At 37.0% G+C, this 17,664-nt stretch overlaps 1 protein-coding gene across 1 annotated transcript; it reads left to right on the forward strand.

Moving 5' to 3' along the window:
- Positions 1-5,756: 5,756 nt before the first annotated feature.
- Positions 5,757-9,814, forward strand: socs6b (suppressor of cytokine signaling 6b). The gene is made up of 2 exons (XM_043220352.1): positions 5,757-6,083; positions 7,129-9,814. Exon 2 carries the CDS (start codon positions 7,246-7,248, stop codon positions 8,833-8,835), a length of 1,590 nt encoding a protein of 529 aa, XP_043076287.1. The 5' UTR covers positions 5,757-6,083; positions 7,129-7,245; the 3' UTR covers positions 8,836-9,814.
- Positions 9,815-17,664: the final 7,850 nt, after the last annotated feature.

Raw genomic sequence — 17,664 nt, forward strand, 5'->3', positions numbered from 1 at the left:
GATGTGCTGCTCTGTCTTCAAATATATGCCCTGTTACTTTGAATGCTGACTGCGCAGGACATACATAAGTGCACTGTGCAGTGTGTACACTGCGATGACATGATTTCATCCAAGTTGTGGTGTTTATGTGGGTGCTGGGGTTTCTTTCGCCAAGGGTAAACAGCAAAAGGTGCTGCTTATAGAACTGGGCTGCTTAATGATACGGTCAGGAGAGGGGCTTGCTCTCACTGTTCACGTCATCTCTGACCTTTTTTCTGTTTGGAGGAGGTATCTGATTTCATCTTTTTTTTCTCACGTTCACACATAAACCATTGTGGACAGCAGGTGAGTGTAAAATAGTAGCTTTGTTTTGATCTGAGCCAAGGCATCAAAAAATGGCACGCAACCAACATGAACGCCTGTTTATACAGTTGCGGACATGTGAGTGCCATCTCCGTTGTAGTGCAGTACTTGTATCTTCATATTTACATTTATGCATTTGAAAGACATAATGACACCATGTTTTTTTTCAATGCATTGGCCTAGTTAAAATTTTATTTTCATAATGTAGCAGTACTGTATTACCTGAATAAAATATTTACTTGACACTTGATAGTGTACAGTTAACATTTTATTTGATTTTATGTTTTTATTTTTGAATACATTTTGTGTCATTAGTTCTCAGTTTTTCCCTTTTCAATTCAATCCAGCATGAATGCATTAATGCTCCATCTGCAAACACATAACATGTGCATTTCAGTTATTAATATTATTTGGTACACTTTCACCAAAAAAAAAAAAAAAAAAAAAAGCGGAAGGATTGGCTTATTGGCTTTTTGAGTGTGGTTGAACATATAGACGCATGAGTTGTTTTTCCACCAGCTGATTAAAAGCAGCAGTGCCCTCTACTGGACTCTTTGGCCTCATTTCCTTCAGTTGCTATTGCAATTTCGATTAGCCTTAAGCACACATTTCATATTGTTCTGCAGATGTGATAATTCATTATCAGAAGAGAACGTCCTGGTAAGCAGGAGCCCCTGGGTGGTTTGGAAATATTCCATTTCAATTCATAAGCCAGCCGTGACAGCACTACTGAAATGCTCAAACCTACAAATCACTTCAGGAAAAGAAGGTATCTTGCTACTATGTACTGCAGTATGTTTTCGAAGTGTTACATATTATAAAGCTAAAGAGAACAGTCATACCTGCTCTGCATTTACTCATGCCTGTTTCACGAAGGAATGCGATGAAAGTGCACAATTTTTTTCAGGTCTATATATACAGTTGATGAAACATTATGTTCCCGGTTTTCAACCTTTTAAATTTAGTCTCATCAAGTCTCAGATAACAAGGGAGCCCTTTATAAGGGGACACTGGGGGCATAGTCAAAGCAGGTCTGTGTGGAAGAAGCCAAATTTCGTCTCGCTTCAGGGACATTTGGCACAATATATACTGCTTTCTTCCTGATAATCAAAGAAAGAGCAAATGCAGCAGAACTGTGTACGTAGACCACAGGGAACCAGTGGGGTTAAGCTAAGCAGAAAGAAAATAAACCCCATTTCAACAGACTAGCTGCCTATGGCCTCATAGACCCACTGTGGCACCTCAGATGTGCAGCTGAGCTACGCGTTCTGTTCCAAAATATATTCATTCTGGGTGCTGATGATATTTTTGCGTACCTTTTGATGCCTTTTCATTTACAAGTGCATTTCCAAAAACTTTCCAGCAAGAAAGCGTATTGATTTAAGTCTCATTTTCTCCCCCTTTTCCATGTCCCTCAAGCATAGAGATGCAGTGTCTCGCTTATGCAAGTTCACTTAGTTCATTATATCACATTAGGTAAATCAATTTTCGGCCAGCCACTGAAGATATTAAAAATTTCGAGGTTGGCATATACAAACAGCCCATTAAAAACAGCCAAAATAATCACATGACTTGTGATTATTTACTTGCAACCTGATTTTTGCATTTGTGGATGGCAAAGCATCAGTGTGCCTATTAAACCCCTGGGGGAAACATGTCTGGCAGGAGACCCTCAGCGGTGATTGACATGTTTTCCTGCCACTAACCACCTGAACTAATGCCAGTTTCAGCAGTTGTGACCTCAGCACACTTCCTGGATGTCTTATTTAAACGTGGCATAACCCGTAAAGGTCTCAAATGCTATTAGTTACTGTCACTCATTTTGTCATGCTTTCATTATATGTTGTGTTAATGTAGTAAGTATATATTAAATGAGCAACTGGGGGTAGGTGACACAAATCTGAAAATTCTGACAAATCATTTACTCGCTTTCAAATGATTTCTTTCTTCTGCTAAACACAAAAGGAGATATTAAGATTCCATAGTATTTGTTTTTCTATAATATTAAGCACATTCCATACATTGCTCTAACGTGTTTCCTGATTTGATGTGTAATCTCCATAAAACATTACCCGATTTCATTATTTAGAAATAAATGCAATAACGCAATTCGGTAAACAATTCGGTAAAAAAAGTTTATCATTGAGACATTACAGTGAGGGTATGTCTGAAAGGTACTAACTGTACTGACGGTTGACTATTTTGTTACATAAATTTTTTACATTCTGTTCATTTTGCATTAGCACAAACGTTGCACATTCTTCACACAAAACTGTGCAGTTTGCAAAAGCTTTTCGGTCTTGCAGGAGTGCATAACACCATATTCTTATGCAGCTTAAATATTTAATTCCTCCACGGAGATGCTATCGCACCTCTTGATGGCAGCATCCCCCTTTCCCTAGATATTTTAATATCACGAACAGACAGGCCCCAGGGTAGCAGTGCCATTCAGGAGGAAACGGATACACAAGGGGGGCAAAACAACAAACAAACCCTGGAACCGGTACAGGAAGCTATGAAAATGAAGCTTGTCCATTCCTGCTGATGTTAGTTACTTTCAACTGTAGCCTAAAGCGTTGTGTTGGTATGAATAAAACAAGCAGTGGTAGGAGCCGATTGAGATACTAGTGGCGTCTGGTGGAGATAATGAGAGGTACCAGTAAAATGTTAATTTCAGCATTATGTCCACTCGCAGATGAAGTAGAAAGCAAGAAATCAAGCAAAGCCAACAATGGAGAGATCAAAAAGTGATTCTGAGTCTAAATTCAATGCTGCGCCACATTTCTCACAATTATGAGTTTATATCTTTACGTCTCGCAATTATGATTTATGTAACTGAAATCTTAATTGCACTTTCATTTGCAGGGAATGTGGAATACAAGAAAACAACCAAGGCTAACAGAGAGACCTATCAAACAATGACTTGCACACTGCTGCTAAAATAAACCAGCCGAGAGCACTTTCAATGTGCTTACAGTTCATATTATTTTTTTTATGTAATAAAGCCTTATTGTATTTTATTTTTTATTTATTTTTAGTCGATGACGTTGGATCAGATGACAATAGTTTTGGCACACACTAACAGCTCTCAGTCCTATCATTTGAATTGTGCTTCAGCTTTTCAATGTACTGTTGTAGCGACAATGTCAAACCTCTCGAAGAGAACCAATCGACCAAATGGTACCAGAAATACCATCTAAAGTGGGCGGTTCATCACACGAAACAATTAATTTGTTCTGATTTTTACAGGCACGTCAGTTTATTGATTTATTTAGTCAACATTTGTCATCAACATTTCCCTTCATCGTTAATATTTTCGATCCACAGGCATTTTTTTTTACCTCCAGACATAAAGGAATCCAATATTTTAGCGAAGACAAAGCTCTTTTTCTCCGATGTTAACAGATTGAGCTGTAAAGGAGACTCGGGTCAGCTCTCTCCGCTGAAGAACGAAATAAAGCCTTATGTCGACAATCAGCCCTGATTTGTGATCCATCATTCACATCACTCCATCACACGGGAAGACTTCTGCGGTGAATGAGAACAGCCTGTTGGTTGAGTCATCACACGTACCCTCACACTGGGCTCCATCGCCCCCAATCAAACTCATTGTCCTGCTGCTCACCGGCCCTCTGTGTGCACCTGTTAAACGTCTCCGCTAAAGGATGGCCCGTCATGACTGCTTAATATGACCTCCGACCCTCGTGAGCACGTCAATCACTCTTGCTCATGTTTTCCATCTGGCCTCACCGCCAATCGAGGCATGAAAACATGTCAGATGACATTGAGTCTCAAGGCAGTTTATGCTATCAAGGGAAAGTAATGCGAACTGTCGCGGTGGGTTTTGTCACGTCACTGTTCAAAAGTCACTGGAGAGATTTGTTTGACATACAGACAACATAATGTACGTCTAATACTCATGCCCGAACTGTGCTTGTTTACAGATTACATCACTTTATTTAATTACGGAAAATTAAACCTCACTGAGTAGATGGTGTAAGTACGGAAGTGTTTGTCATTTGCCTAATTTTGCATGTGAAAATTCTGGGGGTTAGGATTTATTAGATAAATGATAATACAAAATACAATTTTTATTTAAGTATTCAAGCATTCAAAATGCATTACAGTGAAAGCAGAACACATTGTGTCGTCTGTGAAAGAGGTGCTTGGTTAACCCTTGTTGCTGAAGGTAATTATCCCTCTGCAGAGTATCTGTCTCCTTGTAGCTTTCAGTACACCTGACCACAACAGCCCACAGCTCTGTCAGTTAAACAGGGCGGAAAAAACAACACAGAGAAAGAGTATGACATCAATTAGCCTGGCCTTGGCATGCATAGGCGCCCTCTTTAAAATATTACTGACACTAATTAGACCACACTTTAATCAACTAAAAGTATGATGTGCAAAAGCACAACAAAAGTGCAGGGGAGTTTGCATTTTTCTTGTGAGCAGCCTGGTTTGCTTTTCCAAGGTCTCTTCAAAGAAGTATCTTGGGAACAGATTTTAACTCAAATGTAGGTTAATACAATAAAAGTAAACCTTAATATACTTTTTGCACTGTTTTTTTTTATCTATGCAAATGTAAAAATGACTAAATACATACATACACACGTATATATGACAGTAATTAGACCTCTACAGCACCACACACATCAAATTGATGACCAAATGTAAACAAGCAAATCAACATTAGACAGCTCTTCAGTTATGATTCTATAGTACAAATAATGCATATTATGAAATAAATTGTTGTTAAATGTAAAAAAAAAAGATTTATTGTTTTATATATTTTTTACAAGTTATTTGTAATATATATATACACACACATACATATATATATATATATATATATATATATATATATATATATATATATATATATATATATATATATATATATATATATATATATTCTTCATGGCTTTATAATCAAAACGAGTACATATATACAGTGCCCTCTTTTATAATCACATATAAAAATAAAAAAGGACAGCTGTCACATTACATGCAGTAAAATTGTATTTTTTTATTATTATAAAAAAGAGACCTTTTTTGCATGTTGCATAGCCTATATATGTAACTTGTCAGAGGAACAGGATTAGGCTAAGGGTGATATTTAGGTGCTATTTAAACAGTAAAACAATAAACCACTTAAGTACAAGGTGACAATTCAAAAAGATGATCGTGTTGACCAACAAGAATTGGAATTACAGTAACTGGAAGTATATAAAATGACAAAAATAATAAAATAAATAAATAACATAGGTTATAAAACACGTGATAACAGATCTGACATTAATTTATAATAAATAAAAAGCCTAGCATTTCAATAATATGCGGGTTTTGGTGCTCAAACAGACAGACAGTGGTGCTCCGACGAGCATCCGAGATCTCCTCCCCTCCTTCACATTCACTCCCATGATGCAACAGCAAACAAAGAGGGCAGAGAAAAGAGACAGGACAGAGAAAAACGGCAGCTAGCTAGAGAAAAGTTTCAAACGCCGAAAATAGGCACAATTCAAAACGTCCACAGCGTACGGTGTCACTTTATCGCAAAACGCGGTCATAAAGTGCCCATTATTCCTCGTCTCTGTAGAAATTGAGCTCGTTTGTGCGCTGTTTTTGTAAGTGCAGGTATCAGCTAGCCGTGAAGTAATAATGTCTCCTAATGTGATTTCATAGCTCTGCGGATACTGATATGAGAACTGCTGTTAGTTGACAGTGTATTCAAGCCACGGCAGGTAATGTATAGTTAATATTTGTATATGAATATTGATGGTTAGCGTTGTAGCATTAGACAGAAGTGATGTTTAATATACAGGGCCTGTTCAGGTTAGCCTGATTGCTAACTGCACTTAAAGCGTTAGCACGCTCATATTTATGAATTCAAGGAATTCAACTTTGAACTATATAACTTGATTATAGAATGACAGAATCATATTGTATAACTTTTGTTATCTGATGACTTAGTAATGTTCACTAGACATGCTAGACAACAAAGAGACATAAATATTTAACCTATTGCATTATAATAATGTAATTAAATAAAAAATACTCAGCCCATGTGAATGTGACAGCCTTGATAACCTTATACATTTTTCTAGAAAAGTAATGTTTGGTACCATTTGTTTATGTTAAATATGCAGTATGTTTTTTAATTATGTTCTAGTTAATCTGGTCAGTCTGTACTATTTATAAACATGATTTCATATCTCTTAATACTCTGTTTACTTTATTGGCTCATGTTGCTGGCCCTAGTGCCTGTGGTTTATTGATGCATGATTATTATATATATATATATATATATATATATATAAGCTTAATTTTTGTCTTCATCTTTCAGAAGTTAAGACTTTATATATTTTTGCACAGCGAGGCTAATTTATTTTAGTAAAAATACAATAATGCAGTATTAGTAAATAGTATTACTATTACATTATTAAGCAGCCATTTTCTCCAGTCTTTAGTTGATTTAGTGCTCAAGAAACATTTCTTTTTATTATTATCAGTGTTGAAAACATTTGTGCAGTTTTTATTTTTATATACATATATATGAATGTATTGTTATTTCTCCAGGATTCTTTGGTGAATAGAAAGTTTAAAACAATAGCATATATTTAAATTATTCAAGTTATTGAAGGTGAAAAGGTGTATGGTGAAAACCCTAAAAATGTAACTGTCCTATACTGCGAAAGTAACATGAATTGTTGTTGTTTTATCTTGAATGTAATTATTATATGTAGTTACTCTGTTTTTAGTCTAATAATGTCTTTTTCTATTTTGTAGGTATGGCAGTCGTGGGTCGTATGTGATCAGCTATGTGTAAGTGTTCACAGTCATCTCCCTCATCCCAAAAACATTGCGCATAATCCCCCTTCCAGTCATTAAGGGGGATCTTTCAGAATGAAGAAGATCAGTCTGAAAACAATAAGAAAGTCATTTAATATAAAAGGCAAGGAAGAGAATGAATTTGCCGTATCACAGCCTGACCTGTCAGCCAGTTTCTCTGCCGAAGACTCTCTATTTGGAGGATGCTACAGCAAAGATCTCGTCAGTAGTGACCTGGATAACGAGGATGAAAAAAGACCCAAAGTCCGATCTAAGAGTGAGGGTCTCATGGGCACCTTGAAAAGGAGACTCTCGGCAAAGCAGAAACCTAAGGTGAAGGGTGGTTCTCCATCGGTATGCTCTATAGATGACGACACCTTCTCTTCTTCCTCGGCACCCATTACTTTAAGTGACATAAAATCCCAGCGTTCCTCCCGCTCCACATCCGTCCATAGTCATCATTACAGTCCCACCCCGTGGCCTCTCAGACCAGTGAACTCGGAGGAGACGTGCATCAAAATGGACGTTAAGGCGTTAATGAACTCCTCAGATCCAAGTCCGGCTCTCAATGGTGTGCGCCAAGACTTCCTAGACCTCCAGAGAGAGTCTAGCGATTCGTTGAAACTCACCAGACGTGTGCCAGACCACAGCTCCGGCGCTCAGAATGGCGATTTGCACCTTGAAATGGATGAACACGTGCCTGTAGTCATTGGTCTCGCAGCTCAGGATTACATTCAATACACAATGCCTTTAGACGATGGACTCTTTCCTGACGATGAAGGTTCACGCTCTTTTTGCTTAGATGGCACCACACCCATGGACGTTGTTCCGCAGTCCGAGGGATGCAGATCTCTTCATGCAGAGGAGGAGGAACCTCTTGACCAGGACCTCCTGTCACCTGACATCTTCATGGAGTCGTCATCGGTGAACCAGCTCTTTTTAAATACTGCAAATGTCTTGCTGCAGGGCTCCAGACTTGAAGCCCCACTTTCCCCCTTGCTACCTCCATTGCCCGATAGTTATCTCCAGAGCTTCTCTGGGTTTGGTGGTACACATGCTCAGGTTGCAGAGAGAGTCATGCACCATCTCAACTTTGACCCCAACTCGGCTCCAGGGGTGCAGCGGGTCTACGATGCCGTGCAGAACAGCGGACCCATGGTGGTTACTAGCCTCACGGCTGAACTGAAGAAACTAGCCAAGCAGGGTTGGTATTGGGGTCCAATTACGCGATGGGAGGCAGAAGAAAAGCTGACGAATCTTCCAGACGGTTCTTTTTTAGTTCGAGACAGCTCAGACGATCGATATCTTCTAAGCTTGAGCTTTCGCTCACAGGGTAAGACTCTGCACACTCGAATCGAGCACTCGAATGGTAGTTTCAGCTTCTATGAGCAACCTGACATCGAAGGCCACGTGTCAATCGTGGATCTGATTGATAATTCGGTCAAGGATTCAGAGAACGGAGCGTTCTGCTATTCCAGATCTCGCTTGCCGGGGTCCGTCACCTACCCCGTTAGACTGACCAATCCCGTTTCAAGGTTTATGCAAGTGCGCTCGCTGCAGTACTTGTGCCGCTTTGTTATCCGCCAGTACACACGGATAGATCTGATCCAGAAATTGCCTTTACCGAACAAAATGAAAGATTACCTGCAGGAGAAGCACTACTGAATGTAGTAAATCCTGACTCGGTTGCTACTTGCACTTTTTGGAAGACATAACGAAGCAGGTTTCGCAAACATTTCAAGAGTTTTGTTACCATTCAATTGCGCATATTTCTGAAAGGAATGATGACGATGTTTGTCGGTCTGGTAGAGTAGATAATTCAGTGGTTTGTGATGAGATGCAGTGCCAGAATGTCGTTAGAGTGTTTGGATCTCAATGTTGGAGCATTTTACGCATGTTCTCGTAGTACTGTAGCATTTCGTTTTTTGTTACAGTCGAAGACAGTCCAGTGTTTTTCTTCATATCCCACACTATGAAATGTCAGCACACAACTCCAGCTTATTTTAGGGCATTTAGAGGTTCTTGGAAAAAATGCACAGAGGTATAGAAGCCTTAATAATGGCCGCACGTTTGTGAATGCGTAGATTACATTCCTCCTCGCCCCTTTTTTGAACACATAACCGTTGTCGTACCAGCCATTGTTATGTCATCATCTTACTCAAAGGGAAAATGTACTATACAATATGCCAAATGATGTCCTCTCGCCATATGTATGATCTTACCCTTCTGTGGAGATAATCTAATAAGCTATATTAGCTGCTCATATTTGTCAGATCATATTTTCATCCAATTTTTGTTTGCATTCTTTAGCACGTAATGCCAAGTTTAGGTGCCTCACTGAAACTCATCTGTGCTGTAGTTAATTGATTTTGGACTGTATGATTTATTCTGTATAACAGTCATCTTTTAACGAGCATGCAGTTACATTATAAATACATCTGGTCTTTTCTCCTTCGCATTGTTTAAGTGTTCATTAGCATTGTATATCATTGTTTAAAATCTGAAAGATTTCCTGTTATGGACTATGTCAATGGTACAGTTTAAATCATCTCTTTTTGGGAACAGATTTATTTGCTTACTGATATGTTGTAACTTGAACTTGTTCTCCGGTTCAAAATAAAAGTTTTATATGATTAATCTCTCATTTATTCTGATGTAAACGTCTTATTCGATCTGTGATTTAAAAGCCCATTTATGGTAGTAAAAATGTTTTAAGAGATGAAGTGACATCAATTTTGTTTTATTTTTAGTTATAGTTTTATTTGTTGTATTTCTATTCTTATGTTGTATTTGATCTTTTACCTGGAGAATTGCACGCTTTCATTACTGAACTGCAAAGCAGCAAACAAACATCAGATAAAGTTGTTTTCTCTTTCTTCTGTGCCACTTTTAAGGTGAAGTTTCTTAGCTTAAACATAATTCTTAAAGTAACTATAATATTCTAAGTACATAATGTTTAAGTAGTGACTAAATTAACTTTTACAATGACTTTATTATGGTATAAGTAACGGTATAATCATAATGCATTTCACAAAACATTATCAAGAGGTTCCACCTATCATCATCTTAGTCACGCTCGACACATCAGCGCTGTTATTTTAATGTTCTGCGCTTGAATTAATGGTTTTGGAAAAAAAACAATACAAGTGGGCAGAGTGTGGGCTTTAAAATTTGTTGCCAAAGATTCTCTGCACTGTTCGCTCCGTTCAGCACACATGCATATTTTTTAAGACTTTTTTTTTTTTTTTTTTTAACCTTTTCCTTATTTTCTTTGTTAAATATTTTTTTTATTACCAAGCAATTTCAGACAGGATGATTAAATTTTTATATTTTGAGTTTTCTTGTTTGCAACTGCTGAGTAAGTGAAAAACAGCACGGGGCCAACGACTCTCTTACAACAGCTTTCTGGCTGAATTCAAATTACATTTTCACATTCAATCAAAAAGACATACTGAACACACATATAAATTACTTAAGCAGTTGTGAAAGTCTCAAGAGACCAATACCTTTTTAGTATGGTTTTTTGTTTTAAACAGTTTTATTTGGACAAATCATTTATTTTCAGACCAGCGCATGCTGCTTGTCTGTAAGTAATAAAGTTTAATTTGATGCTGCTATGGGAGAAAGTCTTTACCAATGCCAGATTTTCTTGTCTGCTACTAAAACATTAAAATCGTATTTTTTTAATGCAGCGATTGTACATTTTTACGTCTCGCTGTTATTTAAAGACATCAAAAGGCCAACAGCTGCTCTGATGGAGGTGAGTGTTTGTCACGGGACCTGACATTTGCAAGCTCTGGACTTGAGAAGGCATCTAAGATCTTCAGTAAACCGCCTAAACTGATCCACTAAACAAGACACGTGGATCCTTCTTAAACAGCGCACATTTGAGAGCTTCGAGAGCATTCTCTTAGAAAGCTGCAGAAGTATTTTTATTTCATTTCGTGAAACGTTGGCTATTATGTTGTCAATGCATGATTTGTCAATCCCCTACATCGCTGTGACCCTTCCTGTAATCCATCCTGTTAAGGCTCTGGAGGACACTTTATTACAGGTGGTGAAGGATTTCTGGCTCTGTTTATTACTCCCTCCCTTCTTTTTTAATTGGTTTCTTTGGAATTTCACAGACTCCTTTGAGAGCTTTCTACACTTCACTTACCGGTGTGAATGCCTTCTATGTTTTAATCAAAATTCCTCTTTGCATCTGTTTGCAATATTGTATCAGAGGTAATTGAGAAGTTTTGACAGGACATAGACTTTATAAATCCACTTGTCATTCAAGTAATCTGAGATTTAAGTGTTTAAATATATAAAATAACGGGGACATGACTCAAAAGTATCATATTTGGTCATTTTAATGCGTTGTCATACTGTTGTTCCTTAGCCTGTTTTATTAATAACTTCAATCTGACAATCTGTGCTGCTGCTGGATGTTTTATCTTTTTCTTTTTTTCTTCTTTTTACATTTTTTTTGCATAGTAGCCCACCGCTCGCATTTCAACCTTTGACTCTGCTGTGAATGAAAAGCCCTGCAGAACTGCTGATTTCGACATGCATCCACCAATCCTTATAACATCTTCATTATGCATTTTCAAAGTCACTTAATTCTTTCATCTTGCTCAAACTTCCTTGGATTTCAAACATTTCTTATATCCCGATGTAAATAATACGGCTTTTTGTCTGGTTACTGACTATTTTATATTCCATTCCAGTCTGTTTTGTTCTGTTTTTCATCTAATGACGACTCCTCGGCACTCGATAAGACCAAATGCTTCTGTTCACCACAGTGATTTGGTTAATATCGGGATACATTCTGTAAGCTTAAATGTTACATCAGAGATTAAGCATTAAATTAGGTTTTGTTCCGTCCTTTCTGAAAAACTCATGCGAGTTTGACTGGCAAGGCCAAGTGCCTTTTGAAGCATATGAGAACATTTGAATATTTCACAGAGGAGCAAAATGTCACAGATGAAACAATCCAATCACATTCCTATAGCCCGAGGTGCTGTTTCTGTCCTGGATTGATGATGAGGAAATGTTATCTGAGCTGCACGGGCTCCAACGAATGTCGCTTGACGCTGAATAAATATTGTAAACCACCTGTTAGGTATTCAGTTGAAACTACGCAGCTGTGTCAACCTCAACCTTTGTGGAAAAACTAGTTACAGCTCATTCACGTTGATACATTTTTCCTATACATAATTTTTTTATCATTAATACAGAAAAACACCATTTTAAATTTTGTGTTTTTATTTATTTATTTATTTTTTTGCATACCGTCTCCTGTTGAATGCTTGATTCTGACTGATTGTAAGATGCAAAATGACTAAATGTAAATGTAAGATGTGCAATTATTTTCCAATAAACGCGTTTTGTAGTTCTACAGTTCCAAATCAATTTGTACATTGATTTAAGTTATTCTTAAGTTATGAACCAAAGCCCAGAATGACATTGACCAGCAAAGAAACGTAAAAAGCTAAAGAGCTTTTCAAAAAAAGTTTAAGATGCTTCTGCCGAACGATGTTGAGAGATGTGGTTTAAGAACAAAAACCTGACGAATATCTTGAAATACATTGTAACCGTGGTATATGCAGAACAACTGACTCTAGTCCATTAAATTATTGAATAATGAAGCACACTGAGGTGTAACAGCCATGTTGCATTATTGTTCAATAATTCAACAGCCCGTCATCAATTGTTCCATACTTGTTTTTTTCCCCTCGGGCTCTTTAAAGGGGGTTCAAACGTCATGTCAGCCTCATTTTGATGTATTAATACACTTCAACACCTCTGCTTCAGTCTCATTAAGTGCATAAAGACCAAGAATGGAGCCTGTAAGAAATCACAATGGCATATGCAGCCTTACAGTGGGTCTCTACTAGAGACCTGCAGAGTTGAGCTTTTTGTCACATTGACGCTGTCTTTATCTGTGAGCCATGCCATCTGTCAGAAACCCCAGAAGACCTCTTTCTGAGCACACCATGTGTCTCCACATAAAAGGGTGGCTTAAGCAAACAGCACTGCACAGCACTGCACTCGCTCGCTTCAAGATTCATTATTCTATGAGATTAGTTACCCTAAAGGCATTTCCAGATGTGGCTTTATATATCCTAGACTTCACCTGTTGTTCTTTGTACTATACATATTAGCATAGCTGATACGACACTTTAGATCATTAGAGTTCAATTGAGCTAAGCCCACAATAAAATATGAGAAGATCAGAAGGGTGTCGAATTTTTAGATGTGGTTTTCCAGCTGTGTTCTGGTTTCAGGTGAGCTGTTTCGGTAGCATATTGGTGGGACAGTGTGCAGTCGTGTCTCATGAGATTCCTTGCTCAGTTTGATTGCATTTACACAACACACTGCTTTGCTTGCTGCTAATTTACTTGAAATTTACAGCAAGGGAACATTTCATGATATCATCAAAAATCGAGTAGGTGAAGCACAAGTATCTATCTATCTACTACTTCCTTTCCTTTTGTTGTAAATAAGTGAGTTTTAAAAGAACCTTTCATGTCACAAATCTATAGCAACAAACAAATTGTTTTAAACTTCTGAAAGGGTGTTGGTCTTGACGGCTTTCTGCTTTTTTTAAAAAGCCAAACTGCTTATTTAACCAGCTAAAAATTCTTAGTTTAAATTTTTCATTATCTGCAACCCTTCTCTGATTTTTTTTTCTTTTTTATTTGCTTGTGATTTTGATGAAATAAGAATGTGCACCATCCGTAATGCTCTAGATACAGTAAAAATGTCCTTTGTGGCTGTTTTCAGAAGCTGGTATTATTTAAAAAAAAAAAATAGATGTGATCTCTAAATAAATAAAATATAAATGTGTAATCTCTCAGAAAACATACTTTAAAAATGAATCTCAATTCATACCTCAATGATGTGACAAATATCAAGCTTTTTATTTTGTTACAGCATTCCTATGACAAGGTCATGGATTTATTACCTAAAATGAATGAATGAATGAGTGAAACCAGTGCAGGTTGTTTATTAAAAGTGACTGTCAAATGCATCAATTAAAATTTATTAAACTAGTATTCACAAGTGATAATAAAATGGCTGTAGACTAAGTGTGATTAAATGAGGTGGTCTGAAATGATCAATCATGACAAAGTTGTGAAGGCATCCTTCTTTATAAAAATACATTCATTTGGTGCTGCCACTTTTGAAGGTGTTTGAGATTCACACTTCTAGGCAAGAATAAATGTGTGGTCTCATTAATTTAATGTATCCCCTGCTGAGTTTTATCCATTGGAGATCTTTCCTTTGCCTTAAGTCTCGCAAAATCAAGTAGAGGTTATCTTAATTTAAAGGACATCTAAAACTCTTAAAAACGGTATTAAACCGTATTAAATACTTGCATGCATTTTTTTTGTTTTATTCAACATAATAATGTTAATGTTAATGTTAATAAACGTAAAAATAGAAATTCATTATTGGTAAATTTTTTATTATTAATTCTTTATTAATTGCTGCACATTGAAAGTGTTCATAATTTTGTATATGTAATGTTTATCATTAGTTCATTATGCACAACTTGTGTAATGTAGGCTATAGGCAATTTTTTCTGTAAATAAAACCAATCAGTGTAGATATTAACAATATAACTACAAAAAGATTGTAATAATAAATAACAATGACAATAATAAATGATGTAAAAGTGAGCTTATTACTTGTTCAGCATTTGTACAAAATGGAGCATGGGTCCGCGGTTCAATACGAGCTGTGAAAGTAGCGCTGGTTTCTGTTACCCGGGTGAGCGGACTGATTTTATTTTGCAGGGAATGAGGACGAATGTTAGGAAATGTCTGACCACTGAATGATGCGATTGACCAGTTACAGTGTTCCAGAATTTCACGTAATAATAATGTTACCGTATTAAATCTTAATGCTTCCATTAATATGAAAACCAGTAAACTAAACTGAAAGTGTAGAATTATTCAAGCATCGTCAGCTCGCCATGTGCACATCAGTGTGACAATAACTGGAAGTGAGGAGCGTGCGCTCTTCGCTCAGGCTTACTGACTTAATGAGAAGTAAGTAAAGGGTACATAACAGGAACCAGCAGATGCTCTTATTTATTATTTACATACAGCCACTGACATCCTTTAGAGACAGCTTCTCATAAGAGTTGGCATCAAGGTCTACAGCTTACAAGACAATTGGAGACTCTAGAAGCAGAGTACAAATGCTCAAACTGCTCTCTGGTGCAGTCAGTTGTGAGGTTATTAAAGATTCTCTAAACTGAAGCGTTCGGCCAAATAACTAAATTACTGAGGCCATGTTTACTTTATTTGAATACCTGACACTCTGCCCTAGACGTTATTTGTTTGTATTGTACCATCGTTCAAAACCGCTCCTCTGAGGACAATTTAAAAAAAGATCTTATATTACAACTGATTTTTGGACATTACTCTGCCAGAGTCGCTGTCCCGCACGTTTTAAAACAGGGCAAATTTATGACCAACTTTTTCAACAGATTGGACATAAATTTTATGATGGGCCATACTCTGTTACACAGTCTGAAAATCACAACAGATGGGCTACGAAAAAAACGCTTTAGATGCAGAAAAGTAAATGCTGTAATGTCAATATGCTCTGGCCAAGTTTGACAGAATAAAGCATTGTCTGCGATGGAGCCAGCATGCAAGTGAACTGTTGCATTCAAACAACCTGTTCAGAGGCTATAAAGTGAGAATCTATTTGGGGACGGAGCGAAGGGACAAAGGAGACACACTGATGTATTCATTCACTCTGTTTTACCTAAACAATATTTAATGTTAACGGTCTTGAGGATTTAAAGATAAAACATAAAGTTAATATTGGCTAAAAAATGCTTTTAACAAAACTATACTGAAAACCAACACACATATGGTGTTTGCTTATTTTACATAATTTTTTAATCATAAAAAATATATATATTTATTTCAAAATCCTACATTGATTACATTATTTAATTTTGTATTGTACGGTTATTTACAAGTGTTCATTCTTAAATAAATTATATACAATTAAAAACTCATGCAAATATAGTAATGTATATGTGAAAAATTCATTCTTTTTATTTAAAAAAATCCCACATGTAGATAGTTCATTATTTACATTTTTATTATACATTCATTATTAAATATTAATATCTAACATTTAATCAAATTGATCTTTAAATAAATGTATATTTAAAATGTTATATTATTGCAAATGATTGAAAAATACATGAAAATTTAAATGAATGATTTCACCGCTGTAAGTATTAATCTAAAGCATAAAAACAAACGCTGCTTGTGAAACATTGTAAGATCAGTCCTGTGCTAATTCAGTGAGCTAATATGGTATTACGTTAGGCCGTAATGAAGATTGATGGTAGTGTTCCAGGTGTAATGGAGGCACAGAGGAGCCTAGCAACTAATTATGCTTTAATTACAATAACGGTAAGCATTGTGCCATCAGCACAATATGTGCCTCTTACAAGCATTTTCGTATTTTCATTTTTGTCATCACCTTCGCAGTAAAATCGTACTGATTGAAAGACAATATCTAGTTTCTCGTACTAATTTGTTCCCCTCCGGTTTTGTCTCATATCTCATTTAAACTGTGTGCCCCAGCACAGGAAGCAGCAGGCTGAGAGTTGATATCCTGATGCAGCTAAATGCCCGGTAGAGATGGCCGTGGGTTCTTCTGGAGACGTTTCTGTCCCTCTTGCCTGTAAAGGGCAGCTTGGCGTGAGTCTGCAGCGCTTGGGCTGATTACGGAGGCTCGTATGCCATGTGTCAGTGGGTCACAGATTGGACCGTTGCTTTGCCACTCGGGCTCTCCCAGCATGCATCCCACAAGGGGTACGGACATCAAAAGGCCCTATGTTGCACTCATGCTGGAGAGACGAGGAGGCTGTGCCTTTACCATCTGAACAGAGACACACGTTACAGCCCAAAGATAGATGCAGCGACATGAAATCTGCATCTGTCGATGGCAAAAGATGAGACAAAAGGAGAGCTGGAAAACTGATTCTCATTTGCTTAGTAGGTCGTTTAGGTTTTCTCACCCTAGACAAGAGAAGTAACACGTTTAATTGAGATAACAAATGAGGTTGTGTTTGTCAGTGGGGTGTTAAGCGTAGAATCCGGTCATTAAATCATTCCTGACAGTGTGAAAGTACACACAGAAACAGCATTTACTCCATAGGACAATACGTCTTGCTTGCTGCCAAAGATCGGAAGCATTCTACGATGAGCCCACGCATGAAATTTATTATTAAAGCTATTTTGGTATTTTTATTAAGTAAAAAACACGTGCCGGACTATAGGAGCACAGCAGCTTTCATTATCACATCAGGCTTTTCCTCTGGTTATGGCTTTAATGCCTAAACTTATACAACTCTGTCTCATTTTTTCTCTCTGCTGGATTCTGTTAGCCACTATATCATGTGATGAAGTCTATTTTAGTATATTAATGCAGAGAAATCAGGAAACGATACTAGTTAATTCATCCTGA

The sequence above is a fragment of the Puntigrus tetrazona genome, chromosome 2, assembly GCF_018831695.1.
Source record: "Puntigrus tetrazona isolate hp1 chromosome 2, ASM1883169v1, whole genome shotgun sequence".
NCBI lineage: Eukaryota > Metazoa > Chordata > Actinopteri > Cypriniformes > Cyprinidae > Puntigrus > Puntigrus tetrazona.